Consider the following 26291-nt stretch of genomic DNA (forward strand, 5'->3'; position numbering starts at 1 on the left):
CCCTTCTTGATTCTCTCTCTCCCTTCCTGATTCTCTCTCCCCTCTCCCCTACCTTCTCTCTCTCTCTCTCTCCCTTCCTGATTCTCTCTCCCCTCTCCCTTAACCTCTCTTTCTCCTTCCTCATTCTCTCTCCCCTCTCCTTACCTTCTCTCTCTCTCCCTTCTTGATTCTCTCTCCCTCTCCCTTACCTTCTCTCTCTCTCCCTTCCTGATTCTCTCTCCCCTCTCCCTTAACCTCTCTTTCTCTCCTTCCTGATTCTCTCTCCCTCTCCCTTATCTTCTCTCTCCTTCTCTCTCCCTTCTTGATTCTCTCTCCTTCCTGATTCTCTCTCCCCTCTCCCTTACCTTCTCTCTCTCTCTCCCTTCCTGATTCTCTCTCCCCTCTCCTATCTTCTCTCTCTCTCTCTCTCTCTCTCCCCTTCTTGATTCTCTTCTCCTCTCTCTCCCCTTCCCTCTCTACCTTCTCTCTCCCTCTCTCCCCTTCCTGATTCTCTCTCTCTCCCTCCCTTCATGATTCTCTCTCCCTCTCCCTTACCTTCTCTCTCTCTCCCCTTCTTGATTCTCTCTCCCCTCTCCTTAACTTCTCTCTTTCTCCCTTCCTCATTCTCTCTCCCCTCTCCCTTACCTTCTCTCTCTCTCTCCCTTCCTGATTCTCTCTCCCCTCTCCCTTACCTTCTCTCTCTCTCCCTTCTTGATTATCTCTCCCCTCTCCCTTACCTTCTCTCTCTCTCCCTTCCTGATTCTCTCTCCCCTCTCCCTTATCTTCTCTCTCTCTCTCTCTCTCTCTCCCTTACCTTCTCTCTCTCTCCCTTCCTGATTCTCTCTCCCCTCTCCCTTACCTTCTCTCTCTCTCTCCCTTCATGATTCTCTCTCCCCTCTCCCTTACCTTCTCTCTCTCTCCCTTCTTGATTCTCTCTCCCCTCTCCCTTAACCTCTCTTTCTCCCTTCCTCATTCTCTCTCCCCTCTCCCTTACCTTCTCTCTCTCTCCCTTCCTGATTCTCTCTCCCCTCTCCCTTACCTTCTCTCTCTCTCCCTTCTTGATTATCTCTCCCCTCTCCCTTACCTTCTCTCTCTCTCCCTTCCTGATTCTCTCTCCCCTCTTCCTCTCTCTCAATTCAATTCAATTCAAGGGGCTTTATTGGCATGGGAAACACATGTTAACATTGCCAAAGCAATTGAAGTAGATAATATACAAAAGTGAAATAAACAATAAAATGAACAGTAAACATTACACTCACAGAAGTTCCAAGAGAATAAAGACATTTCAAATGTCATATTATGTCTCTATACAGTGTTGTAACGATGTGCCAATGGTTAACGTACACAAGGGTAAATAAATCGGTATAATGTGCGGGAAATATGTGTCTCTAATATGGTCATGGTCTCTACCATGGTCATGGTCAGTCACAGTGGTCAGGTATTCTGCCACTGTGTACTCTCTGTTTAGGGCCAAATAGAATTCTAGTTTGCTCTGTTTTTTAAAATTAATTATTTCCAATGTGTCAAGTAATTATCTTTTTGGGTTGTGTCTAATTGCGTTGCTGTCCTTGAGGCTCTGTTTGTGTTTGTGAACAGAGCCCCAGGACCAGCTTGCTTAGGGGACTCTTCTCCAAGTTCATCTCTCTGTAGGTGACGGCTTTGTTGTGGAAGGTTTGGGAATCGCTTCCTTTTAGGTGGTTGTAGAATTGAATGGCTCTTTTCTGGATTTTGATCATTAGTGGGTATCGGCCTAGTTCTGCTCTGCATTATTTGGTGTTCTACGTTGTACTCTGAGGATTGTTTTTGCAGAATTCTGCATGCAGAGTCTCAATTTGGTGTTTGTCCCATTTTGTGAAGTCTTTGTTGGTGAGCGGACCCCAGACCTCACAACCATAAAGGTCAATGGGTTCTACAACCTATTTCAATAATTTTTTGCCAGATCCTAATTGGTATGTAGAATTTTATGTTCCTTTTGATGGCATAGAAGGCCCTTCTTGTCTCTCAGATCGTTCACAGCTTTGTGGAAGTTAACTGTGGCGCTGATGTTTAGGCCGAGGTATGTATAGTGTTTTGTGTGCTCTAGGGCAACGGTGTCTAGATGGAATTTGTATTTGTGGTCCTGGCAAATGGACCATTTTTGGAACACCATTATTTTGGTCTTACTGAGATTTACTGTCAGGGCCCAAGTCTGGCAGAATCTGTGCAGAAGATCTAGTTGCTTCTGTAGACCCTCCTTGGTTGGGGACAGAAGCACCAGATCATCAGCAAACAGTAGACATTTGACTTCAGATTCTAGGCCGGGTGCTGCAGACTGTTCTAGTGCCCTCGCCAATTCATTGATATATATGGTGAAGAGGGTGGGGCTTAAGCTGCATCCCTGTCTCACCCCACGGACCTGTGGGGAGAAATGTGTGTTTTTTTACTATTTTATCCGCACACTTGTTTGTCGACGTACATGGATTTTATAATGTTGTATGTTTTTCCCCCAACACCACTTTCCATCAGTTTGTATAGCAGACCAAATTGAGTCAAAGGCTTTTTTGAAATCAACAAAGGATAAGAAATTTGCCTTTGTTTTGGTCTGTTTGTTTGTCAATTAAGGTGTCAGTCCTTGGCACCAAATATTGGGGAAGATGCCAGAGCTGAGAGCTGAGGATAATGTTGAAGAGTTTTAGTATATCCAACTGGAATTTGTTGTCTGTATATTTAATAATTTCATTGAGGATACCATCAACACCACAGGCCTTTTTGGGTTGGAGGGTTTGTATTTTGTCCTGTAGTTCATTCCAGGTAATTGGAGAATCGAGTGGGTTCTGGTTGTCTTTAATAGTAGATTCTAAGATGTGTATTTGATCATGTATATGTTTTTGCTGTTTGTTCTTTGTTATAGAGCCAAAAGGATTGCAGAAGTGGTTTAGCCAAACATCTCCATTTTGGATAGATAATTCTTTGTGTTGTTGTTTGCTTAGTGTTTTCTCATTTTCCCAGAAGTGTATAGATTCTATGGATTCTTCAGTTACATTGAGCTGATTTCTAACGTGCTGTTCCTTCTTTTTCCGTAGTGTATTTCTGTATTGTTTTAGTGATTCACCATAGTGAAGGCGTAGACTCAGGTTTTCCGGGTCTCTATGTTTTTGGTTGGGCAGGTTTCTCAATTTATTTATTAGATTTTTGCATTCTTTATCAAACCATTTGTCATTGTTGTTTATTTTCTTCGTTTTCTATTTGCGATTTTTAGATTTTATAGGGAAGCTGAGAGGTCAAATATACTGTTTAGGTTTTCTACTGCCAAGTTTACACCTTCACTATTACAGTGGAACATTTTGTCCAGGAAATTGTCTAAATTGTTGCCTAATTGCTTTTTGTTTTTTTTCCAAATGACTTTCCTTCCATCTATATCATTTCTTAATATTACTCAGTTCCTTTGGCTTTGATGCCTCATGGTTGAGTATTGCTCTGTTCAAGTAGACTGTGATTTTGCTGTGGTCTGATAGGGTTGTCAGTGGGCTGACTGTGAACGCTCTGAGATACTCTGGGTTGAGGTCAGTGATAATGTAGTCTACAGTACTACTGCCAAGAGATGAGCTATAGGTTTACCTACCAAAGGAGTCCCCTCGAAGCCTACCATTGTCTATGTACATACCCAGCATGCAACAGAGCTGCAGGAGTTGTGACACGTTTTTTGTTGGTTATGTTGTCATAGTTGTGTCTAGGGGGCATATGGGGGAAGGAATGCTGTCACCTCCAGGTAGGTGTATGTCCCCCTGTGTGCTGAGGGTGTCAGGTTCTTGTCCGGTTCTGGCATTTAGGTTGCCACAGACAAGTAAATGTCCCTGGGCCTGGAAATGGTTGATTTCCCCCTCCAGGATGGAGGAGCTGTCTTATTTAAAGTATGGGGATTCTAGTGGGCGGATATGGGTAGCACACAGGAGGACATTTGTCTTTGTTAATTAAGATCATTTACTTTTGAATTTCTAGCCAAATGTAAAATGTTCCTGTTTTGATTAATTTAATGGAGTTTCTCTCTCCCCTTTCCTGATTCTCTCTCCCCTCTCCCTTAACTTCTATTTCTCCCTTCCCGATTTTCTCCCCCATCTATCCCCTCCATCTTCTCTATTTCTCCCTTCCTGATTCTCTCCCCCATCTATCCCCTCCCTCTTCTCTATTTCTCCCTTCCTGATTTTCTCCCCCATCTATCCCCTCCCTCTTCTCTATTTCTCCCTTCCTGATTCTCTCCCCCATCTATCCCCTCCCTCTTCTCTATTTCTCCCTTCCTGATTTTCTCCCCCATCTATCCCCTCCCTCTTCTCTATTTCTCCCTTCCTGATTCTCTCCCCCATCTATCTCCTCCCTCTTCTCTATTTCTCCCTCTCCTCCCTCCAGGTGAAGTGCTGTTGGTGCCAATGCCAGCCGACGGCCCGTTGGAAGGTTGGCAGCCCTCGCCCGACGACAGGAGCTCTACCCCCACCTCCTCCTTCACTCAGCAGGATGTGAATGAGGGCACTGTGTGGTACAAACACTTTGGCACCACCGGCTTGACGGAAGGAGACACCTTCCTGTTCCAGGTTAGTTGTGGTTGTGTGCCCATTGTCCACCTACCCATCCACCTGTCTGCCTGCCTGCCTCAGGTTCACTGGGCATAAACTCACAAACAATCTTTCCACAGTCCGTTTGCTTTTCCTCCTGCATGCTCTTTTCTTTCTTTCTTCCTGTCTTCTACAGCTTTTTTTCAACTCTGTTACTTTCTTATTTCTATCTCTCTCCTTCTCTTCTCCTCTCCGTATCCCTCTCTCCTTATCTCTTCTCTTCTCTTCTCCTCTGCATATCACTCTCTCCTTCTCTTCTTCTTCTCCTCTCAAGTCTCCCTCTCTCCTTCTCTCCTTTCTCTTCTCCTCTCCATATCCCTCTCTCCTTCTCTCTTCTTCTCTTCTCCTCTCTCCCTCTCTCCTTCTGCTCTCTCTCCAGTATCCCTCTCTCCTTCTCTCTTCTTCTCTTCTCCTCTGCATATCCCTCTCTCCTTCTCTCTTCTTCTCTTCTCCTCTCCGTATCCTCTCCTTCTCTCTTCTTCTCTTCTCCTCTGCATATCCCTCTCTTTCTTCTCTCTTCTTCTCTTCTCCTCTCCGTATCCCTCTCTCCTTCTCTCTTCTCTTCTCTTCTCCTCTCCATATCCCTCTCTCCTTCTCTCTTCTCTTCTCTTCTCTCTCATCCCTCTCTCTTTCTCTCTTCTTCTCTTCTCCTCTCCGCATATCCCTCTCTCTTCTCTCTTCTCTTCTCCTCTATCCCTCTCTCCTTCTTCTTCTTCTCTTCTCCTCTGTATCCCTCTCTCCTTCTCTCTTCTTCTCTTCTCCTCTCTGCATATCCCTCTTCTCCTTCTCTCTTCTTCTCTTCTCCTCTTATCCCTCTCTCCTCTTCTCTTCTCTCTTCTCCTCTCCGTATCCCTCTCTCCTTCTCTCTTCTTCTCTTCTCCTCTGCATATCCCTCTCTCCTTCTTCTCTCTTCTCTTCTGCATATCCCTCTCTCCTTCTCTCTTCTCTTCTTTTCTCCTCTGCATATCCCTCTCTCCTTCTCTCTTCTTCTCTTCTCCTCTCCGTATCCCTCTCTCCTTCTCTCCTCTTCTCTTCTCCTCTCTGTATCCCTCTCTCCTTCTCTCCTCTTCTCTTCTCCTCTCTGTATCCCTCTCTCCTTCTCTCTTCTTCTCTTCTCCTCTCCGTATCCCTCTCTCCTTCTCTCTTCTTCTCTTCTCCTCTGCATATCCCTCTCTACTTCTCTCTTCTCCTCTTCTCCTCTCCGTAACCCTCTCTCCTTCTCTCTTCTTCTCTTCTCCTCTTCTCCTCTGCATATCCCTCTCTCCTTCTCTCTTCTTCTCTTCTCCTCTCCGTATCCCTCTCTCCTTCTCTCCTCTTCTCTTCTCTGCATATCCCTCTCTCCTTCTCTCTTCTTCTCTTCTCCTCTCCGTATCCCTCTCTCCTTCTCTCTTCTTCTCTTCTCCTCTCCGTAACCCTCTCTCCTTCTCTCTTCTCTTCTTCTCTTCTCCTCTCCGTAACCCTCTCTCCTTCTCTCTTCTCTTCTTCTCTTCTCCTCAGCATATCCCTCTCTCCTTCTCTCTTCTTCTCTTCTCCTCTGCATATCCCTCTCTCCTTCTCTCTTCTCTCCTCTTCTCCTCTCCGTAACCCTCTCTCCTTCTCTCTTCTCTCCTCTTCTCCTCTGCACTATCCCTCTCTCCTTCTCTCTTCTCTTCTCCTCTGCATATCCCTCTCTCCTTCTCTCTTCTTCTCTTCTCCTCTGCATATCCCTCTCTCTCTTCTCCTCTCCGTATCCCTCTCTCTCTTCTTCTCTCCTCTTCTCCTCCTCTCCTTCCCTCTCTCCTTCTCTCTTCTTCTCTTCTCCTCTGCATATCCCTCTCTCCTTCTCTCTTCTTCTCTCCTCCTCTGCATATCCCTCTCTCCTTCTCTCTCCTCTTCTCTTCTCCTCTCCGTAACCCTCTCTCCTTCTATCTCCTCTCCTCTTCTCCTCAGCATATCCCTCTCTCCTTCTCTCTTCTTCTCTTCTCCTCTCCGTATCCCTCTCTCCTTCTCTCTTCTTCTCTTCTCTCTGCATATCCTCTCTCTCTTCTCTCTTCTCTCTCTTCTCCTCTGCATATCCCTCTCTCCTTCTCTCCTCTTCTCTTCTCCTCTCTCATATCCTCTCTCCTTCTCTCTTCTTCTCTTTCTCCTCTCTCCTCTCATATCCCTCTCTCCTTCTCTCTTCTTCTCTTTCTCCTCTCCGTATCCCTCTCTCCTTCTCTCTTCTCTCTCTTCTCCTCTCATATCCCTCTCTCCTTCTTCTCTTCTTCTCTTCTCCTCTCCATATCCCTCTCTCCTTCTCTCTTCTTCTCTTCTCCCTTCTGCTCCTCTCTGCTTCTCTCTTCTTCTCCTTCTCTCTTCTCTTCTTCTTCTCTCTCTCCGTATCCCTCTCTCCTTCTCTGCATTCCCTCTCTTCTCTTCTCCTCTGCATATCCCTCTCTTCTCTCTTCTCTTCTCTTCTCCTCTTCTCCTCTCTATCCTTCTCTCCTTCTCTTCTCCTCTCTTCCCTCTCTCCTTCTCTCTCTTCTCTTCTCCTCTCTCTATCCCTCTCTTCTTCTCTCTCTCTTCTCTCTTCTCCCTCTCTCTCCTTCTCTTCTCTTCTCCTCTCCTGTCCTCTCTCCTTCTCTCTTCTTCTCTTCTCCTCTGTATATCCCTCTCTACTTCTCTCTTCTCTCTCTTCTCTCCTCTCCATATCCCTCTCTCCTTCTCTCTTCTTCTTCTCCTCTTCTCCTCTGCATATCCCTCTCTCCTTCTCTCTTCTTCTTCTTCTCCTCTCCGTATCCTCTCTCCTTCTCTCTTCTTCTCTTCTCCTCTCTCGTATCCCTCTCTCCTTCTTCTCTTCTCTTCTCCTCTCCGTATCCCTCTCTCCTTCTCTCTTCTTCTTTCTCCTCTGCATATCCCTCTCTCCTTCTCTCTTCTCTCTCTTCTCCTCTGCATATCCCTCTCTCCTTCTCTTCTTCTTCTCTCCTCTCCTCTCTGCGTCTCCTCTCTCCTTCTCTCTCTTCTCCTCTCTCCGTATCCCCTCTCTTCTCTCTTCTCTCTCTTCTCCTCTCCTCTTCTCTTCTCCTTCTATCCCTCTCTTCTCCTCTTCTTCTCTTCTCCTCTCCTCTGTATCCTCTCTTCTCTTCTTCTTCTATCTTCTCCTCTGCACATATCCCTCTCTCCTTCTCTCTTCTCTTCTCTCTTCCTCTCTCCTTCTCTCTTCTTCTCCTTCCTCTCTTCCTTCTCCTTCTCTCTTCTCCTCCTCTGCATATCCCTCTCTCCCTTCTCTCTTCTTCTCTTCTCTCTCTGCCCTATCCCTCTCTCTTCTTTCTTCTCTTCTCCTCTCCGTATCCCTCTCTCCTTCTCTTTCCTTCTCCTCTGCTCCTTCCTCTTCTCTCTCTTCTCCTCTCTTCTCCCTCTCTCCTTCTCTCTTCTTCTCTTCTCTCTGCATATCCCTCTCTCCTTCTCTCTTCTTTCTCTTCTCCTCTGCCCTATCCCTTCTCTCTTCTCTTCTCTTCTCTTCTCCTCCTCTCTCCCTCTCTCTCCTCTCTCTCTTCTCTCTCTCTTCTCTTCTCTCCTTCTCTATATCCCTCTCTCCTTCTCTCTTCTTCTCTCTTTCCTCTGCATATCCCTCTCTTATCTCCTTCTTCTCTCTCCTCTCTTCTCTTCTCTTCTCCTCTGTTTCTTCTCCTCTCCGTATCCTCTCTCTCTCTTCTCCCTCTTCTCCTCTCCGTATCCTCTCTCCTTCTCTCTTCTTCTCTTCTCTTCTCTCCGTATCCCTCTCTCCTTCTCTTCTTCTCTTCTCCTCTGCATATCCCTCTCTACTTCTCTCTTCTTCTCTCCTCTCTCTCTGCCGTATCCCTCTCTCCTTCTCTCTCCTCTTCTCTTCTCCTCTCATATCCCTCTCTCCTTCTCTCTTCTCCTCTTCTCTCCTCTGCATATCCCTCTCTCCTTCTCTCTTCTTCTCTTCTCCTCTGCATATCCCTCTCTCTCCTTCTCTCTTCTTCTCTTCTCCTCTGCATATCCTCTCTCTACTTCTCTCTTCTTTCTCTTCTCCTCTCATATCCCTCTCTCCTTCTCTCTTCTTCTCTTCTCCTCTGCATATCCCTCTCTCTCTTCTCTCTTCTCTCTTCTCCTCTCTCTCCCTCTCTCCTCTCTCTCTTCTCTTCTCCTCTCTCCCTCTCTCTTCTTCTTCTCTCCTCTCTGCATATCCCTCTCTCCTTCTCTTCTCTCCTCTTCTCCTCCAGCATCCCTCCTTCTCTCCTTCTCTCTCTCTTCTCCTCTGCATATCCCTCTCTCCTTCTCTCTTCTTCTCTTCTCCTCTCTCATATCCTCTCTCCTTCTCTCTTCTTCTCTCTCTCTCTCTCCTCAGCATATCCCTCTCTCTTCTCTCTTCTTCTTTCTCCTCTGCATATCCTCTCTCCTTCTCTCTTCTTCTCTTCTCCTCTGCATATCCCTCTCTCCTTCTCTCTTCTTCTCTTCTCCTCTCCTCTCTCTCTCTTCTCTCTCCTTCTCTCTTCTCCTCTCTGCATATCCCTCTCTCTTCTCTCTTCTTCTCTTCTCCTCAGCATATCCCTCTCTCCTTCTCTCTCTTCTTCTTCTCCTCTCCTCTCTCCTTCTCTCATATCCCTCTCTCTCTCTTCTCCTTCTCTCTCTTCTCTTCTCCTCTGCATATCCCTCTCTCCTTCTCTCTTCTTCTCTTCTCCTCTGCATATCCCTCTCTCCTTCTCTCTTCTCTTCTTTTCTCCTCTGCATATCCCTCTCTCCTTCTCTCTTCTTCTCTTCTCCTCTGCATATCCCTCTCCTTCTCTCTTCTCTCTTCTCCTCTCCGTATCCCTCTCTCCTTCTCTCTTCTTCTCTTCTGCCTCTCCTCTGCATATCCCTCTCTCCTTCTCTCTTCTTCTCTTCTCCTCTGCATATCCCTCTCTCCTTCTCTCTCTTCTTCTCTTCTCCTCTGCATATCCCTCTCTCCTTCTTCTCTCTTCTTCTCTTCTCCTCTGCATATCCCTCTCTCCTTCTCTCTTCTTCTCTTCTCCTCCTCTATCTCTCCTTCTCTCCTCTCTCTCTTCTCCTCTCTTCCCTCTCTCCTCTCCTTCTCTCTCCTCCCTCTTCTCTCCTCTCTTCTCCTCTCTTCCTTCTCTTCTCTCTCTTCTCTTCCTCTCATATCCCTCTCTCCTTCTCTCTTCTTCTCTTTCTCCTCTGCATATCCCTCTCTCCTTCTCTCTTCTTCTCTTCTCCTCTCCATATCCCTCTCTCCTTCTCTCTCTCTTCTTCTCTCTCTCCTCTCTCCATATCCCTCTCTCCTCTCTCTTCTCTTCTCTTCTCCTCTCCATATCCCTCTCTCCTTCTCTCTTCTTCTCTTCTCCTCTGCATATCCCTCTCTCCTTCTCTCTTCTCTCTCTTCTCCTCTGCATATCCCTCTCTCCTTCTCTCTCTCTTCTCTTCTCCTCTGCATATCCCTCTCTCCTTCTCTCTTCTTCTCTTCTCCTCTGCATATCCCTCTCTCCTTCTCTCTTCTTCTCTTCTCCTCTCCGTATCCCTCTCTCCTTCTCTCTTCTTCTCTTCTCCTCTGCATATCCCTCTCTCTCCTTCTCTCTTTCTTCTCTTCTCCTCTGCATATCCCTCTCTCCTTCTCTCTTCTTCTCTTCTCCTCTGCATATCCCTCTCTCCTTCTCTCTTCTCTCTTCTCTCCAGCATATCCCTCTCTCCTTCTCTCTTCTCTCTTCTTCTTCTCCTCTGCATATCCCTCTCTCCTTCTCTCTTCTCTTCTCTCTCCGTTCTCTCCTTCTTCTCTCTTCTTCTCTTTCTCCTCTCTCCCTCTCTCTGCTCTCTTCTCTTCTTCTCTTCTCCTCTGCATATCCCTCTCTCCTTCTCTCTCTTCTTCTCTTCTCCTCTGTATCCCTCTCTCCTTCTCTTCTTCTCTTCTCCTCTGCATATCCCTCTCTCCTTCTCTCTTCTTCTTCTCTCCTCTCTCCCTCTCTCCTTCTCTCTCTCTCTTCTCTTCTTCTCCTTCTCTCCCTTCCTCTCTTCTCTCTCTTCCTCTCTTCTCCTCTCTCTCTCTCTCTCTCTTCTCCTTCTTCTCCTCTCTCTCCCTCTCTACTTCTCTCTTCTCTTCTTCTCTCCTGCATATCCCTCTCTTTCTCTCTTCTTCTCTTCTCCTCTCCGTATCCCTCTCTCCTTCTCTCTTCTCTTCTTCTTCTCCTCTGCATATCCCTCTCTCCTTCTCTCTTCTTCTCTTCTCCTCTGCATATCCCTCTCTTCTCCTTCTCTCTTCTCCTCTCCGTATCCCTCTCTCTTCTCTCTTCTTCTCTTCTCCTCTCCTCTATCCCTCTCTCCTCTCTCTCTTCTCTTCTCCTCTCCAGTATCCCTCTCTCCTTCTCCTTCTCTTCCTCTGCATATATCTCTCTTCTCCTCTCCTCCTCTCCGTATCCCTCTCTCCTCTCTCTCTTCTTCTCTTCTCCTCTTCCTATCCCTCTCTCCTTCTTCTTCTCTTCTCCTCTGCATATCCCTCTCTCCTTCTCTCTTCTTCTTTCTCCTCTGCATATCCCTCTCTCTCTCTCTCTTCTCTTCTCCTCTTGTCCTCTCTCATATCCTTCTCTCTCCTCTGTATATCCCTCTCTCCTTCTCTCTCTTCTTTTCTCTCCTCTCTCTCCCTTCTCTCTCTTCTCTCTTCTCTTCTTCTCCTCTGCATATCCCTCTCTCCTTCTCTCTTCTTCTCTTCTCCTCTGCATATCCCTCTCTCCTTCTCTCTCTCTTCTCCTTCTCCTCTGCATATCCCTCTCTCCTTCTCTCTTCTTCTCTTCTCCTCTCCGTATCCCTCTCTCTTTCTCTCTTCTCTTCTCTTCTCCTCTCTCTGCATATCCCTCTCTCTCTTCTCTTCTTCTCTTCTCCTCTGCATATCCCTCTCTCCTTCTCTCTTCTTCTCTCCTCCTCTCCTCCCTCTCCTTCTCTCTCTTCTCTTCTCCTCTGCATATCCCTCTCTCCTTCTCTTCTCTCTCCTCCTCTCCATATCCCTCTCTCCTTCTCTCTCTTCTCTTCTCCTCTGCATATCCCTCTCTCCTTCTCTCTCTTCTTCTCTCTCCTCTCCATATCCCTCTCTCCTTCTCTTTTCTTCTCTTCTCCTCTCCATATCCCTCTCTCCTTCTCTCTTCTTCTCTTCTCTCTCCTCCCTCAGCATATCCCTCTCTCTTCTCTCTTCTCCTCTTCTCTCCTCTGTATCCCCTCTCCTTCTCTCTCTTCTCTCCTCTCTCCTTCTCCTCCATATCCCTCTCTCCTTCTCTCTTCTTCTCTTCTCCTCTCCATATCCCTCTCTCCTTCTCTCTTCTTCTCTTCTCCTCTGCATATCCCTCTCTACTTCTCTCTTCTCCTCTCCGTATCCCTCTCTACTTCTCTCTTCTTCTCTTCTCCTCTCCTCCTCTGCATATCCCTCTCTCCTTCTCTCTTCTTCTCTTCTCCTCTGCATATCCCTCTCTACTTCTCTCTTCTTCTCCTCTCCTCTCCATATCCCTCTCTCTTCTCTTCTTCTCTTCTTCTCTCCTCTCCTCTCTCCTTCTCTCTTCTCTCTCTCTTCTCCTCTCCGTATCCCTCTCTCTTCTTCTCTTCTCTTCTCCTCTTATCCTCCTATCCTTCTCTTCTCCTGCATATCCCTCTCTCTTTCTCTCTTCTCCTCTTCTCCTCTGCATATCCCTCTCTACTTCTCTCTCTTCTCCTCTCCGTATCCCTCTCTCTTCTCTCTTCTTCTCTTCTCCTCTCCATATCCCTCTCCTTCTCTCTTCTTCTCTTCTTCTCTGCATCCCTCTCTGCATATCCTCTCTTCTCCTCTTCTCTCTCCTCTGTATCCCTCTCTCTCCTTCTCTCTTCTTCTCTTCTCCTCTGCATATCCCTCTCTCCTTCTTCTCTTCTTCTCCTCCCTCTCTCCTATCCCTCTCTCCTTCTCTCTTCTTCTCTTCTTCTCCTCTGCATATCCCTCTCTCCTTCTCTCTTCTTCTCTCTTTCTCCTCTCTGCATATCCCTCTCTCCTTCTCTCTCTCTTCTCTTCTCCTCTCCTTAGCATATCCCTCTCTCCTTCTCTCTCCTCTTCTCTTCTCCTCTCCGTATCCCTCTCTCCTTCTCTCTTCTTCTCTTCTCCTCTGCATATCCCTCTCTCCTTCTCTCTTCTTCTCTTCTCCTCTGCATATCCCTCTCTACTTCTCTCTTCTTCTCTTCTCCTCTCCCTATCCCTCTCTCCTTCTCTCTTCTCTTCTTTTCTCCTCTGCATATCCCTCTCTGCATATCTTCTTCTCTTCTCCTCCTTCCTCTTCTCTTCTCCTCTCCAGTATCCCTCTCTCCTTCTCTCTTCTTCTCTTCTCTCTGCATATCCCTCTCTCCTTCTCTCTTCTTCTCTTCTCCTCTATCCCTCTCTCCTTCTCTCTTCTCTTCTCTTCTCCTCTGCATATCCCTCTCTCCTTCTCTCTTCTTCTCTTCTCCTCTGCATATCCCTCTCTCCTTCTCTCTTCTCTTCTCTTCTCCTCCTCTGCATATCCCTCTCTCCTTCTCTCTTCTTCTCTCTCTCCTCTCTGTATCCCTCTCTCCTTCTCTCTTCTTCTCTTCTCCTCTCCATATCCCTCTCTCCTTCTCTCTTCTTCTCTCCTCCTCTGCATATCCCTCTCTCCTTCTCTCTTCTCCCTCTTCTCCTCTCCGTATCCCTCTCTCCTTCTCTCTTCTTCTCTTCTCCTCTTCTCCCTCTGCATATCCCTCTCTCCTTCTCTCTTCTTCTCTTCTCCTCCGTATATCCCTCTCTCCTTCTCTCTTCTTCTCTTCTCCTCTCCATATCCCTCTCTCCTTCTCTCTTCTTCTCTTCTCCTCTCCGTATCCCTCTCTCCTTCTCTCTTCTTCTCTTCTCCTCTGCATATCCCTCTCTACTTCTCTCTTCTTCTCTTCTCCTTAGCATATCCCTCTCTCCTTCTCTCTTCTCTTCTTCTCTTCTCCTCTCCGTAACCCTCTCTCCTTCTCTCTTCTCTTCTTCTCTTCTCCTCTCCGTATCCCTCTCTACTTCTCTCTTCTCCTCTTCTCCTCTGCATATCCCTCTCTCCTTCTCTCTTCTTCTCTTCTCCTCTCCATATCCCTCTCTCCTTCTCTCTTCTCCTCTGCATATCCCTCTCTACTTCTCTCTTCTTCTCTTCTCCTCTCTTCTTCTCTCTTCTCTCTTCTCTTCTCCTCTCTGCATATCCTCTCTCCTTCTCTCTTCTTCTCTTCTCCTCTGCATATCCCTCTCTCTTCTCTCTTCTCCTCTCCGTATCCCTCTCTCCTTCTCTCTTCTTCTCTTTCTCCTCTGCATATCCCTCTCTCCTTCTCTCTTCTTCTCTTCTCCTCTCCGTATCCCTCTCTCCTTCTCTCTTCTTCTCTTCTCCTCTGCATATCCCTCTCTCTTCTCTCTTCTCTCTCTCTCTCCGTATCCCTCTCTCCTTCTCTCTTCTTCTCTTCTCCTCTCCGTATCCCTCTCTCCTTCTCTCTCTCTCTTCTCCTCTCCATATCCCTCTCTCCTTCTCTCTTCTTCTCTTCTCTTCTCTCTGCATATCCCTCTCTCCTTCTCTCTCTCTTTCTCCTCTCATATCCCTCTCTCCTTCTCTCTTCTTCTCTTCTCCTCTGCATATCCCTCTCTCCTTCTCTCTTCTCTTCTCCTCTCCGTATCCCTCTCTCCTTCTCTCTTCTTCTCTTCTCCTCTGCATATCCCTCTCTCCTTCTCTCTTCTTCTCTTCTCCTCTCCGTATCCCTCTCTCCTTCTCTCTTCTTCTCTTCTCCTCTGCATATCCCTCTCTCCTTCTCTCTTCTTCTCTTCTCCTCTGCATCCCTCTCTCCTTCTCTTTCTTCTCTTCTCCTCTGCATATCCCTCTCTCCTTCTCTCTTCTTCTCTTCTCCTCTGCATATCCCTCTCTCCTTCTCTCTTCTTCTCTTCTCCTCTCTGCATATCCCTCTCTCCTTCTCTCTTCTTCTCTTCTCCTCTCCGTATCCCTCTCTCCTTCTCTCTCTTCTCTCTCTCCTCTCCGTATCCCTCTCTCCTTCTCTCTTCTTCTCTTCTCCTCTCCATATCCCTCTCTCCTTCTCTCTTCTCCTCTCCTCTCTGTATCCCTCTCTCTTCTCTCTTCTTTCTCTTCTCCTCTGCATATCCCTCTCTCCTTCTCTCTTCTTCTCTTCTCCTCTTCCCTCTGTATATCCCTCTCTCCTTCTCTCTTCTTCTCTTCTCCTCTCCATATCCCTCTCTCTTCTCTCTTCTTCTCTTCTCCTCTGCATATCCCTCTCTCCTTCTCTCTTCTTCTCTTCTCCTCTCCATATCCCTCTCTCCTTCTCTCTTCTTCTCTTCTCCTCTCCGTATCCCTCTCTCCTTCTCTCTTCTTCTCTTCTCCTCTGCATATCCCTCTCTCCTTCTCTCTTCTTCTCTCCGTATCCCTCTCTCCTTCTCTCTTCTTCTCTTCTCCTCTCCGTATCCCTCTCTCCTTCTCTCTTCTCTTCTCCTCTCCGTATCCCTCTCTCCTTCTCTCTTCTTCTCTTCTCCTCTGCATATCCCTCTCTCCTTCTCTCTTCTCCTCTCCGTATCCCTCTCTCCTTCTCTCTTCTTCTCTTCTCCTCTGCATATCCCTCTCTCCTTCTCTCTTCTTCTCTTCTCCTCTCCGTATCCCTCTCTCCTTCTCTCTTCTTCTCTTCTCCTCTGCATATCCCTCTCTCCTTCTCTCTTCTTCTCTTCTCCTCTCCGTATCCCTCTCTCCTTCTCTCTTCTTCTCTTCTCCTCTGCATATCCCTCTCTCCTTCTCTCTTCTTCTCTTCTCCTCTCCATATCCCTCTCTCCTTCTCTCTTCTTCTCTTCTCCTCTGCATATCCCTCTCTCCTTCTCTCTTCTTCTCTTCTCCTCTCCGTATCCCTCTCTCCTTCTCTCTTCTCTTCTCCTCTCCGTATCCCTCTCTCCTTCTCTCTCTTCTCTTCTCCTCTCCGTATCCCTCTCTCCTTCTCTCTTCTTCTCTTCTCCTCTGCATATCCCTCTCTCCTTCTCTCTTCTCCTCTCCGTATCCCTCTCTCCTTCTCTCTTCTTCTCTTCTCCTCTGCATATCCCTCTCTCCTTCTCTCTTCTCTCTTCTCCTCTCCGTATCCCTCTCTCCTTCTCTCTTCTTCTCTTCTCCTCTGCATATCCCTCTCTCTCTTCTCTTTCTCCTCTCCGTATCCCTCTCTCCTTCTCTCTTCTTCTCTTCTCCTCTGCATATCCCTCTCTCCTTCTCTCTTCTTCTCTTCTCCTCTCCGTATCCCTCTCTCCTTCTCTCTTCTTCTCTTCTCCTCTGCATATCCCTCTCTCCTTCTCTCTTCTCCTCTCCGTATCCCTCTCTCCTTCTCTCTTCTTCTCTTCTCCTCTCCGTATCCCTCTCTCCTTCTCTCTTCTCTTCTCCTCTCCGTATCCCTCTCTCCTTCTCTCTTCTTCTCTTCTCCTCTGCATATCCCTCTCTCCTTCTCTCTTCTCCTCTCCGTATCCCTCTCTCCTTCTCTCTTCTTCTCTTCTCCTCTGCATATCCCTCTCTCCTTCTCTCTTCTTCTCTTCTCCTCTCCGTATCCCTCTCTCCTTCTCTCTTCTCTCTCTCCTCTCAATATCCCTCTCTCCTTCTCTCTTCTTCTCTTCTCCTCTCCAGATCCCTCTCTCCTTCTCTCTTCTTCTCTTCTCCTCTGCATCCCTCTCTCTTCTCTCTTCTTCTCTTCTCCTCTGCATATCCCTCTCTCCTTCTCTCTTCTTCTCTTCTCCTCTCCGTAACCCTCTCTCCTTCTCTCTTCTCTTCTTCTCTTCTCCTCTCCGTATCCCTCTCTACTTCTCTCTTCTCCTCTTCTCCTCTGCATATCCCTCTCTCCTTCTCTCTTCTTCTCTTCTCCTCTCCATATCCCTCTCTCCTTCTCTCTTCTCTTCTCCTCTCCATATCCCTCTCTCCTTCTCTCTTCTTCTCTTCTCCTCTCCGTATCCCTCTCTCCTTCTCTCTTCTCTTCTCCTCTCCGTATCCCTCTCTCCTTCTCTCTTCTTCTCTTCTCCTCTTCCCTCTCTCTTCTCTCTTCTCCTCTCCATATCCCTCTCTCCTTCTCTCTTCTTCTCTTCTCCTCTCCATATCCCTCTCTCCTTCTCTCTTCTTCTCTTCTCCTCTCCGTATCCCTCTCTCCTTCTCTCTTCTCTTCTCCTCTCCGTATCCCTCTCTCCTTCTCTCTCCTCTTCTCCTCTGCATATCCCTCTCTCCTTCTCTCTTCTCCTCTTCTCCTCTCCTTCCCTCTCTCCTTCTCTCTTCTCCTCTTCTCCTCTGCATATCCCTCTCTCCTTCTCTCTTCTTCTCTTCTCCTCTGCATATCCCTCTCTCCTTCTTCTCTTCTTTCTCTTCTCCTCTGCATATCCCTCTCTCTTTCTCTCTTCTTCTCTTCTCCTCTGCATATCCCTCTCTCTTCTCTCTTCTTCTCTTCTCCTCTGCATATCCCTCTCTCCTTCTCTCTTCTTCTCTCCGTATCCCTCTCTCCTTCTCTCTTCTTCTCTTCTCCTCTGCATATCCCTCTCTCCTTCTCTCTTCTTCTCTTCTCCTCTGCATATCCCTCTCTCCTTCTCTCTTCTTCTCTTCTCCTCTCCGTATCCCTCTCTCCTTCTCTCTTCTTCTCTTCTCCTCTCCGTATCCCTCTCTACTTCTCTCTTCTTCTCTTCTCCTCTTCTCCTCTCCGTATCCCTCTCTCCTTCTCTCTTCTTCTCTTCTCCTCTGCATATCCCTCTCTCCTTCTCTCTTCTTCTCTTCTCCTCTCCGTATCCCTCTCTCCTTCTCTCTTCTTCTCTTCTCCTCTCCGTAACCCTCTCTCCTTCTCTCTTCTTCTCTTCTCCTCTGCATATCCCTCTCTCCTTCTCTCTTCTCTTCTTCTCTTCTCCTCTCCATATCCCTCTCTCCTTCTCTCTTCTTCTCTTCTCCTCTGCATATCCCTCTCTCCTTCTCTCTTCTTCTCTTCTCCTCTCCGTATCCCTCTCTCCTTCTCTCTTCTTCTCTTCTCCTCTGCATATCCCTCTCTACTTCTCTCTTCTTCTCTTCTCCTCTTCTCCTCTCCGTATCCCTCTCTCCTTCTCTCTTCTTCTCTTCTCCTCTGCATATCCCTCTCTCCTTCTCTCTTCTTCTCTTCTCCTCTCCGTATCCCTCTCTCCTTCTCTCTTCTTCTCTTCTCCTCTCCGTATCCCTCTCTCCTTCTCTCTTCTTCTCTTCTCCTCTGCATATCCCTCTCTCCTTCTCTCTTCTTCTCTTCTCTGCATATCCCTCTCTCCTTCTCTCTTCTTCTCTTCTCCTCTCCGTATCCCTCTCTCCTTCTCTCTTCTTCTCTTCTCCTCTGCATATCCCTCTCTCCTTCTCTCTTCTTCTCTTCTCCTCTGCATATCCCTCTCTCCTTCTCTCTTCTTCTCTTCTCCTCTGCATATCCCTCTCTCCTTCTCTCTTCTTCTCTTCTCCTCTGCATATCCCTCTCTCCTTCTCTCTTCTTCTCTTCTCCTCTGCATATCCCTCTCTCCTTCTCTCTTCTTCTCTTCTCCTCTGCATATCCCTCTCTCCTTCTCTCTTCTTCTCTTCTCCTCTGCATATCCCTCTCTCCTTCTCTCTTCTTCTCTTCTCCTCTGCATATCCCTCTCTCCTTCTCTCTCCTCTTCTCTTCTCCTCTCCGTAACCCTCTCTCCTTCTCTCTTCTTCCCTTCTCCTCTGCATATCCCTCTCTCCTTCTCTCTTCTCTTCTTCTCTTCTCCTCTCCATATCCCTCTCTCCTTCTCTCTTCTTCTCTTCTCCTCTGCATATCCCTCTCTACTTCCAAATTCTTACTTCCATCTCCATTCCTTTTCCCTCATTGTATCTCTCCCTCCTCTCCTCCGTCATCCTTCATAGCCATCCACTCTCAAGTGTTTACATTTTTTTAGGGGGTAGATCAGTTTTAATATCGCAGATAGATTGTGGATTATATCAATGTAATTGTCTGCATCATTTCCAATCCCCCATATATATATTTGTTTGATCTTATTTTAATATATTTTTGTTCTCCCACCCATCTTCTAAATGGATTAAAGTAATGAACAACAATATATATTTTTAATTTTTATTATAATATCTATTTCCAGCTGTATACCATCCAGTCCCATACTTCAGCTACCCTCAACCCCTCCCATCTATCTCTGAACACCATCCAGTCCCACCCTTCAGCTACCCTCAACCCCTCCCATCTATCTCTGAACACCATCCAGTCCCACCCTTCAGCTACCCTCAACCCCTCCCATCTATCTCTGAACACCATCCATTCCCACCCTTCAGCTACCCTCAACCCCTCCCATCTATCTCTGAAAACCATCCAGTCCCACCCTTCAGCTACCCTCAACCCCTCCCATCTATCTCTGAAAACCATCCATTCCCACCCTTCAGCTACCCTCAACCCCTCCCATCTATCTCTGAAGACCATCCAGTCCCATACTTCAGCTACCCTCAACCCCTCCCATCTATCTCTGAACACCATCCAGTCCCATACTTCAGCTACCCTCAACCCCTCCCATCTATCTCTGAAAACCATCCAGTCCCACCCTTCAGCTACCCTCAACCCCTCCCATCTATCTCTGAACACCATCCAGTCCCACCCTTCAGCTACCCTCAACCCCTCCCATCTATCTCTGAAAACCATCCATTCCCACCCTTCAGCTACCCTCAACCCCTCCCATCTATCTCTGAAAACCATCCAGTCCCACCCTTGTAGTGACTGTGTGTATACTTTACCATGCTCAAGGGGATATTCAAGGTCTACTTAACATTTTAGGGTTAGGCTTGAATACTTACTGACTCAAGACATTTCAGCATTTCATTTTTTATTAATTTGTAAAAATGTAGAAAAACATAATTCCACTTTGACATTAAGTAGTATTCTGTGTAGGTCAGTGGCAAAAACATCTACATTGAATCCATTTTTTATTAAACCAGTAACACAACAAAATGTGTAAAAAGTGAGGTATGAATATTTTCTGAGGGCACTGTGTACGGCACAGAGAAATACATCTATCACTCTATCTCTCTGTCTCTCTCTGTCTCTCTCTGTCTCATCTTACTGCATTTTGGTGAAAATGGAACCAAATTACTCACAAATTAGTGCTACGTTAGGGATTATCCTTGTGAAGTAGACTCAGCGCTCAGCAGCGTTTAGGCCATAACAAATGGCTGTGTAGCAGCCAGGTTAAGCTAACAGCTTTCATAGAGCCTGGCACAACAAGGCAAATCAGCAGCCAAGAACATAGAGAGAGATCACAGGCATTTAAACCTTCTCTCCTTTTCTTGTTTTATCGTTTTCTCTCTCCACCTTGCTCTCTCTCTCTGTCTCTCTCTCTCTGTCTCTCTCTCTCTCTCTCTCTCTCTCTCTGTCTCTCTCTCTCTCTCTCTCTCTCTCTCTCTGTCTCTCTCTCTCTCTCTCTCTCTCTGTCTCGCTGTCTCTCTCTCTCTCTGTCTCGCTGTCTCTCTCTCTCTCTCTGTCTCTCTGTCTCTATCTCCACTCTTTCTGCTCTCTCACTCTGTCCCTCTCTCTCTCTCTCCACCTTGCTCTCTCTGTCTGTCTGTTTCTATCTCTCTCTCCACTCTTTCTGCTCTCTCACTCTGTCCCTCTCTCTCTCTCTCCACCTTGCTCTCTCTGTCTGTCTGTTTCTATCTCTCTCTCCACTCTTTCTGCTCTCTCACTCTGTCCCTCTCTCTCTCTCTCCACCTTGCTCTCTCTGTCTGTCTGTTTCTATCTCTCTCTCCACTCTTTCTGCTCTCTCACTCTGTCCCTCTCCTGTCTCTCTCTCTCTCTCTCTCTCATTCTGCCTTTCTCTCTATCTCTCTGTCTCGCTCTCTCTCTCAACATTTTGGCACCATCAGCTAAGGTTAAAGCAAAACAATATATTTCTGAAGTGTCTCATCATGATAACAGTAAAGCTATGACCCTGTCAAAACTCAGATCGTCAGATATTTTCATTGTGAGCGAATACTGTCATCTTCCAAGCTGTTTATTTTGACATAATTAAAAAATAAAATATTCAAATATGAATTTGACATTAATATTCAAAGTGATCTGCTGTCTGGAGGACAAGATTACCTTCTATGGAATGGGTGTTGGGAGATACTATTAAATATTAAATATGACATCGTGTCAGTAACTTTTTCTCTTTATTTGCATTTTATTGAGATGTGTGGCTACACGTCAAATCCGCGGTGTGAAAATTTGAGGGTACAGGATGAAATAACTTGGCAGATAAACTTAGTAAAACTGCTGTCATGTTCATTAGTTTCACTATATAATCATTATAATGCTATACTGTGCTACATACATTCATTAGCAGCTCATTACATGGTCATAAGCAATGGACTACATAGTTACTAGTTCTAGATGAACAACAGGTCCACAACAGGTTCAGACCTACCCTTTACCATAGCTAACAACAGGTTTAGGCCTACCCTTTACCATAGCTAACAACAGGTTTAGACCTACCCTTTACCATAGCTAACAACAGGTTCAGACCTACCCTTTACCATAGCTAACAACAGGTTCAGACCTACCCTTTACCATAGCTAACAACAGGTTCAGACCTACCCTTTACCATAGCTAACAACAGGTTTAGACCTACCCTTTACTATAGCTAACAACAGGTTCAGACCTACCCTTTACTATAGCTAACAACAGGTTCAGACCTACTCTTTACTATAGCTAACAACAGGTTTAGACCTACCCTTTACTATAGCTAACAACAGGTTCAGACCTACCCTTTACTATAGCTAACAACAGGTTTAGACCTACCCTTTACCATAGCTAACAACAGGTTTAGACCTACCCTACCACTAAAATCTAGTGTAACTGTGTCCGATGCTAGATTAGGTGCTGTGTGTGTGGGGGGGAGACACTAACAGGAGAAAGACACTAACATGACTTGTGAGGTTTCTACCCCCCCCCCCCTAAACGGGAAACTATCTGCAGGTTTTTCGGCAACTCTATGGCCCAAATGTCCCCTCCCCTCCCCTTTCCGAAATGTCGAAATTCGAATCGTGATTTGTCCAAATGATCAGTGATGCAAAATCAGCGAATCGAAACACAGTTCCTCGTTACTTAGTCACTTCCAACAGTCAGCTGACAGACGCTACGATGCCGTTTATGTTATATGTGTGTCTGTCCACGAGAGACTATGGTTATGGTTAAAACTGATGATAGAGGTTTGAAATTACAGTGTGATTCAAAATGTCTTCCTCTTCCAGGTGTCTAGTGAGGGGTCCCCAGACACGCTCAGTGATGCTCAGACCTTCACCATCGGAGTGATGCCTGAACTCCCAGGGTTCCCCCAGCTGGCCCCCGCCTGCGACCTACAGATAACGGTAAAACAGAACGACGGACAAAAATACACTATCTACTGTCCTTAGAGTCTTAGATTATGTACAGTGCCTAGTGAAAATCTACAATAGTGAAAATCTACAATACTTGACAATTCAGAGGGTTTCACTCTGTGTTGTGTTGTATTGGATTTGAACCAAACCTGGCGGTTTTAGTCTAGGACCATTTTTTTTTACATTTACATTTACATTTACATTTAAGTCATTTAGCAGACGCTCTTATCCAGAGCCACTTACAACTTATATTGTCTTGCAGTAAATACTTAATTACTTAATGATCTTGTTGCAAACATAATCTGCTTAAAATCTCAGAGACAAGGTTTGAATATTGCTGGAGTGTGTGTGTGTGTGTTGGGGAGTTTGTGTGTGTGTTGGGTAGAGTGTGTGTGTGTGTGTTGGGGGAGTTTGTGTGTGTGTTGGGGGAGTTTGTGTGTGTGTTTGTGTGTGGGGTAGTTTGTGTGTGTGTTTGTGTGTGTTGGGTAGAGTGTGTGTGTGTGTCGGGGAGTTTGTGTGTGTGTGTCGGGGGAGTTTGTGTGTGTTGGGGAGTTTGTGTGTGTGTGTCGAGGAGTTTGTGTGTGTGTTGGGTAGAGTGTGTGTGTGTGTCGGGGAGTTTGTGTGTGTGTTGGGTAGAGTGTGTGTGTGTGTGTCGGGGAGTTTGTGTGTGTGTGTCGGGGGAGTTTGTGTGTGTGTGTCGAGGAGTTTGTGTGTGTGTTGGGTAGAGTGTGTGTGTGTGTCGGGGGAGTTTGTGTGTGTGTTGGGGGAGTTTGTGTGTGTGTGTCGAGGGAGTTTGTGTGTGTGTTGGGTAGAGTGTGTGTGTGTGTGGGGAGTTTGTGTGTGTGTTGGGGAGTTTGTGTGTGTGTGTCGGGAGTTTGTGTGTGTGTTGGGTAGAGTGTGTGTGTGTGTGGGGGAGTTTGTGTGTGTGTTGGGGGAGTTTGTGTGTGTGTTGGGGGAGTTTGTGTGTGTGTTGGGTAGAGTTGTGTGTGTGTTGGGGGAGTTTGTGTGTGTGTTGGGTAGAGTGTGTGTGTGTGTGTGGGGGAGTTTGTGTGTGTGTTGGGGGAGTTTGTGTGTGTGTTTGGGGAGTTTGTGTGTGTGTGTTGGGGAATTTGTGTGTGTGTGTTGGGTGGAGTGTGTGTGTGTGTGTTGGGGAGTTTGTGTGTGTGTTGGGTAGAGTTTGTGTGTGTGTGTTGGGGAGTTTGTGTGTGTGTGTCGGGTGGAATGTGTGTGTGTGTGTGTGTTGGGTGGAGTGTGTGTGTGTGTTGGGGAGTTTGTGTGTGTGTTGGGGAGTTTGTGTGTGTGTTGGGGAGTTTGTGTGTGTGTTGGGGGAGTTTGTGTGTGTGTGTCGGGAGTTTGTGTGTGTGTTTTGTGTGTGTGTTGGGTAGTGTGTGTGTGTGTCGGGGGAGTTTGTGTGCGTGTGTCGGGGAGTTTGTGTGTGTGTGTCGGGGAGTTTGTGTGTGTGTTGGGTCGAGGGAGTTTGTGTGTGTGTTGGGTAGAGTGTGTGTGTGTGTTGGGGGAGTTTGTGTGTGTGTTGGGGAGTTTGTGTGTGTGTTGGGGAGTTTGTGTGTGTGTTGGGGAGTTTGTGTGTGTGTGTCGGGGGAGTTTGTGTGTGTGTTGGGTAGAGTGTGTGTGTGTGTGTGTGGGGGAGTTTGTGTGTGTGTGTGGGGGAGTTTGTGTGTGTGTGTCGGGAGTTTGTGTGTGTGTTGGGTAGAGTGTGTGTGTGTGTTGGGGAGTTTGTGTGTGTGTTGGGGAGTTTGTGTGTGTGTGTTGGGGGAGTTTGTGTGTGTGTTGGGTGGAGTGTGTGTGTGTGTGTTGGGGAGTGTGTGTGTGTGTTGGGGGAGTTTGTGTGTGTGTGTTGGGGGAGTTTGTGTGTGTGTGTCGGGTGGAATGTGTGTGTGGGTGTGTGTTGGGTGGAGTGTGTGTGTGTGTGTGTGTTGGGGGTTTGTGTGTGTGTGTGTGGGGGGAGTTTGTGTGTGTGTGTTGGGGAGTTTGTGTGTGTGTGTGGGGGAGTTTGTGTGTGTGTGTCGGGTGGAATGTGTGTGTGGGTGTGTGTTGGGTAGAGTGTGTGTGTGTGTTGGGGAGTTTGTGTGTGTGTGTTGGGGGAGTTTGTGTGTGTGTGTCGGGTGGAATGTGTGTGTGGGTGTGTGTTGGGTGGAGTGTGTGTGTGTGTGTGTTTGGGTGGAGTGTGTGTGTGTTGGGGGAGTTTGTGTGTGTGTTGGGTGGAATGTGTGTGTGTGTGTGTGTGTGTGTTGGGTGGAGTGTGTGTGTGTGTGTGTGTTGGTTGGAGTGAGTGTGTGTTGGGGAGTTTGTGTGTGTGTGTCGGGTGGAATGTGTGTGTGTTTGTGTGTTGGGTGGAGTGTGTGTGTGTGTGTGTGTGTGTGTGTGTGTGTGTGTGTGTGTGTGTGTGTGTGTGTGTGTGTGTGTGTGTGTGTTGTGGAGTGTGTGTGTTGGGTGGAGTGTGTGTGTTGGGTGGAGAGTGAGTGTGTGTGTGTTGGGTGGAGAGTGAGTGTATGTGTGTGTGTGTGTGTGTGTGTGTGTGTGTGTGTGTGTGTGTTGGGTGGAGTGTGAGTGTGTGTGTTACTGCTCATCTCTGAGTGCACGCTGATGTGTATCTGTGTGTGCCTGTCTGTGTGTGTGTGTTGGGTGGAGTGTGCGTGTGTGTGTGTGTTTGGGTTGAGTATGAGTGTGTGTGTTACTGCTCATCTCTGAGTGTATGCTGATGTGTATCTGTGTGTGCCCGTCTGTGTGTGTGTGTGTCCATGCAGGCGCTGGAAGATCGTGTGACCGTGCTAACACCCACAGCTTTGTCCTTTGTGGACTCTGAGACGCCCAGTGAAAAGCTTGTCTACAACATCACCAAGCCCCTACCTCAGGGACAAGGTAATCTACACCGCCATCTTCTATCTTCTCAGGAGCAGACAGGAGGGGAAGCTTTCAGATAAACTGCTTTAATCTCAGACCTCCAGACCTGGGTTCAAATACTATTTGAAATCATTACAAATCATTTATCTGTGTTTGGATTAGCTAACCTGCCTTAATTGAACTTGCCTGACTTGATTGAGCCTTCCTGACTGTATTGAGCTTGTCTGTGGCTTATAATATTTTTATCACAGATCTGGAGGACAACATGCTAGTTATTACCAACTATGGTATCTAACTAGTTATTACCAACTATGGTATCTAACTAGTTATTACCAACTATGGTATCTAACTAGTTATTACCAACTATGGTATCTAACTAGTTAATACCAACTATGGTATCTAACAAGTTATTACCAACTATGGTATCTAACAAGTTATTACCAACTATGGTAGCTAACTAGTTAATACCAACTATGGTATCTAACTAGTTATTACCAACTATGGTATCTAACTAGTTATTACCAACTATGGTATCTAACTAGTTATTACCAACTATGGTATCTAACTAGTTATTACCAACTATGGTATCTAACTAGTTATTACCAACTATGGTATCTAACTAGTTATTACCAACTATGGTAGCTAATGAGAGCCATAATAAACTGACCTGTAGTTCTATGTGACCCCAGGTTCTTTGGAGCATCGTGACAGACCCTACAACCCAGTGTCCTTCTTCACCCAAGCTGATGTCAACCAGGGCCGGATCCTGTACCGCCCTCCGCAGGCCGCCTCTCACCTCCAGGAGCTCTACCAGTACTCCTTCACTGGTGAGTACAAACACACACACACACACACACACATGAACACATACACACACACAGATTAACACACGCACACACACACACAGATGCATGTCCTTACTCACAAACACGTGTGCACACACAATGAAATGTGTAATGAAATGAAACTGTTCTGAGATCTGGGATGTGAAAAACGTTGATGCTCAGTATCTCAGACCTACGCTTTGTGTAGATAGAACCTTCTAGTCCCATGAAAATAGATTCATTAATGTATTGGAAAAGTCTGGTTGAAAGAGTCTGTGAAAGCAATCTGTTTCCGTCCACGTTCCTGAAAATAAAGTACTTTATTCCAAGAGTAGAAGTCCTAATCTGAGTCTGAGGGAACCTGATATAAAAGTACAGAGACAGAAACATTTATCATATTTGCCTGACCTTGCTAATTGGAAGAAGCTGGCACAAATCATTTGCCTTAATTTAATTTGATTTCCATTTAACCTCTAATCTGCCTGGTAAATGTGATGTAGAGTGATCATCTGTGTGTTTGTGGTACAGCAGCAGTTTAGTAACAGTATTATGTAACCGAATTGTGTTCCCTCTAGGTCTGCCAGAGTCGCTGAATCTTTATTTCACAGGTATATATTATATTACCTCTATGGCTTAGAGGATGGCAATCATACTCCTCCTCCTCCCCTTCCTCCTCCCCTTCCTTCCTCTCCTCCTCCTCA

General features: G+C 46.6%; 1 protein-coding gene across 1 annotated transcript in view; it reads left to right on the forward strand.

The window, feature by feature from the left end:
• Positions 1-26291, forward strand: part of LOC115122266 (extracellular matrix organizing protein FRAS1-like) — a 523719-nt gene that overhangs the window by 374676 nt on the left and 122752 nt on the right. The window contains 5 exon segments of the mRNA XM_065027018.1: positions 4363-4544; positions 21779-21895; positions 24670-24784; positions 25456-25593; positions 26166-26198. Coding sequence (XP_064883090.1) covers positions 4363-4544; positions 21779-21895; positions 24670-24784; positions 25456-25593; positions 26166-26198 — 585 coding nt within the window.

The sequence above is a fragment of the Oncorhynchus nerka genome, linkage group LG13, assembly GCF_034236695.1.
Source record: "Oncorhynchus nerka isolate Pitt River linkage group LG13, Oner_Uvic_2.0, whole genome shotgun sequence".
NCBI lineage: Eukaryota > Metazoa > Chordata > Actinopteri > Salmoniformes > Salmonidae > Oncorhynchus > Oncorhynchus nerka.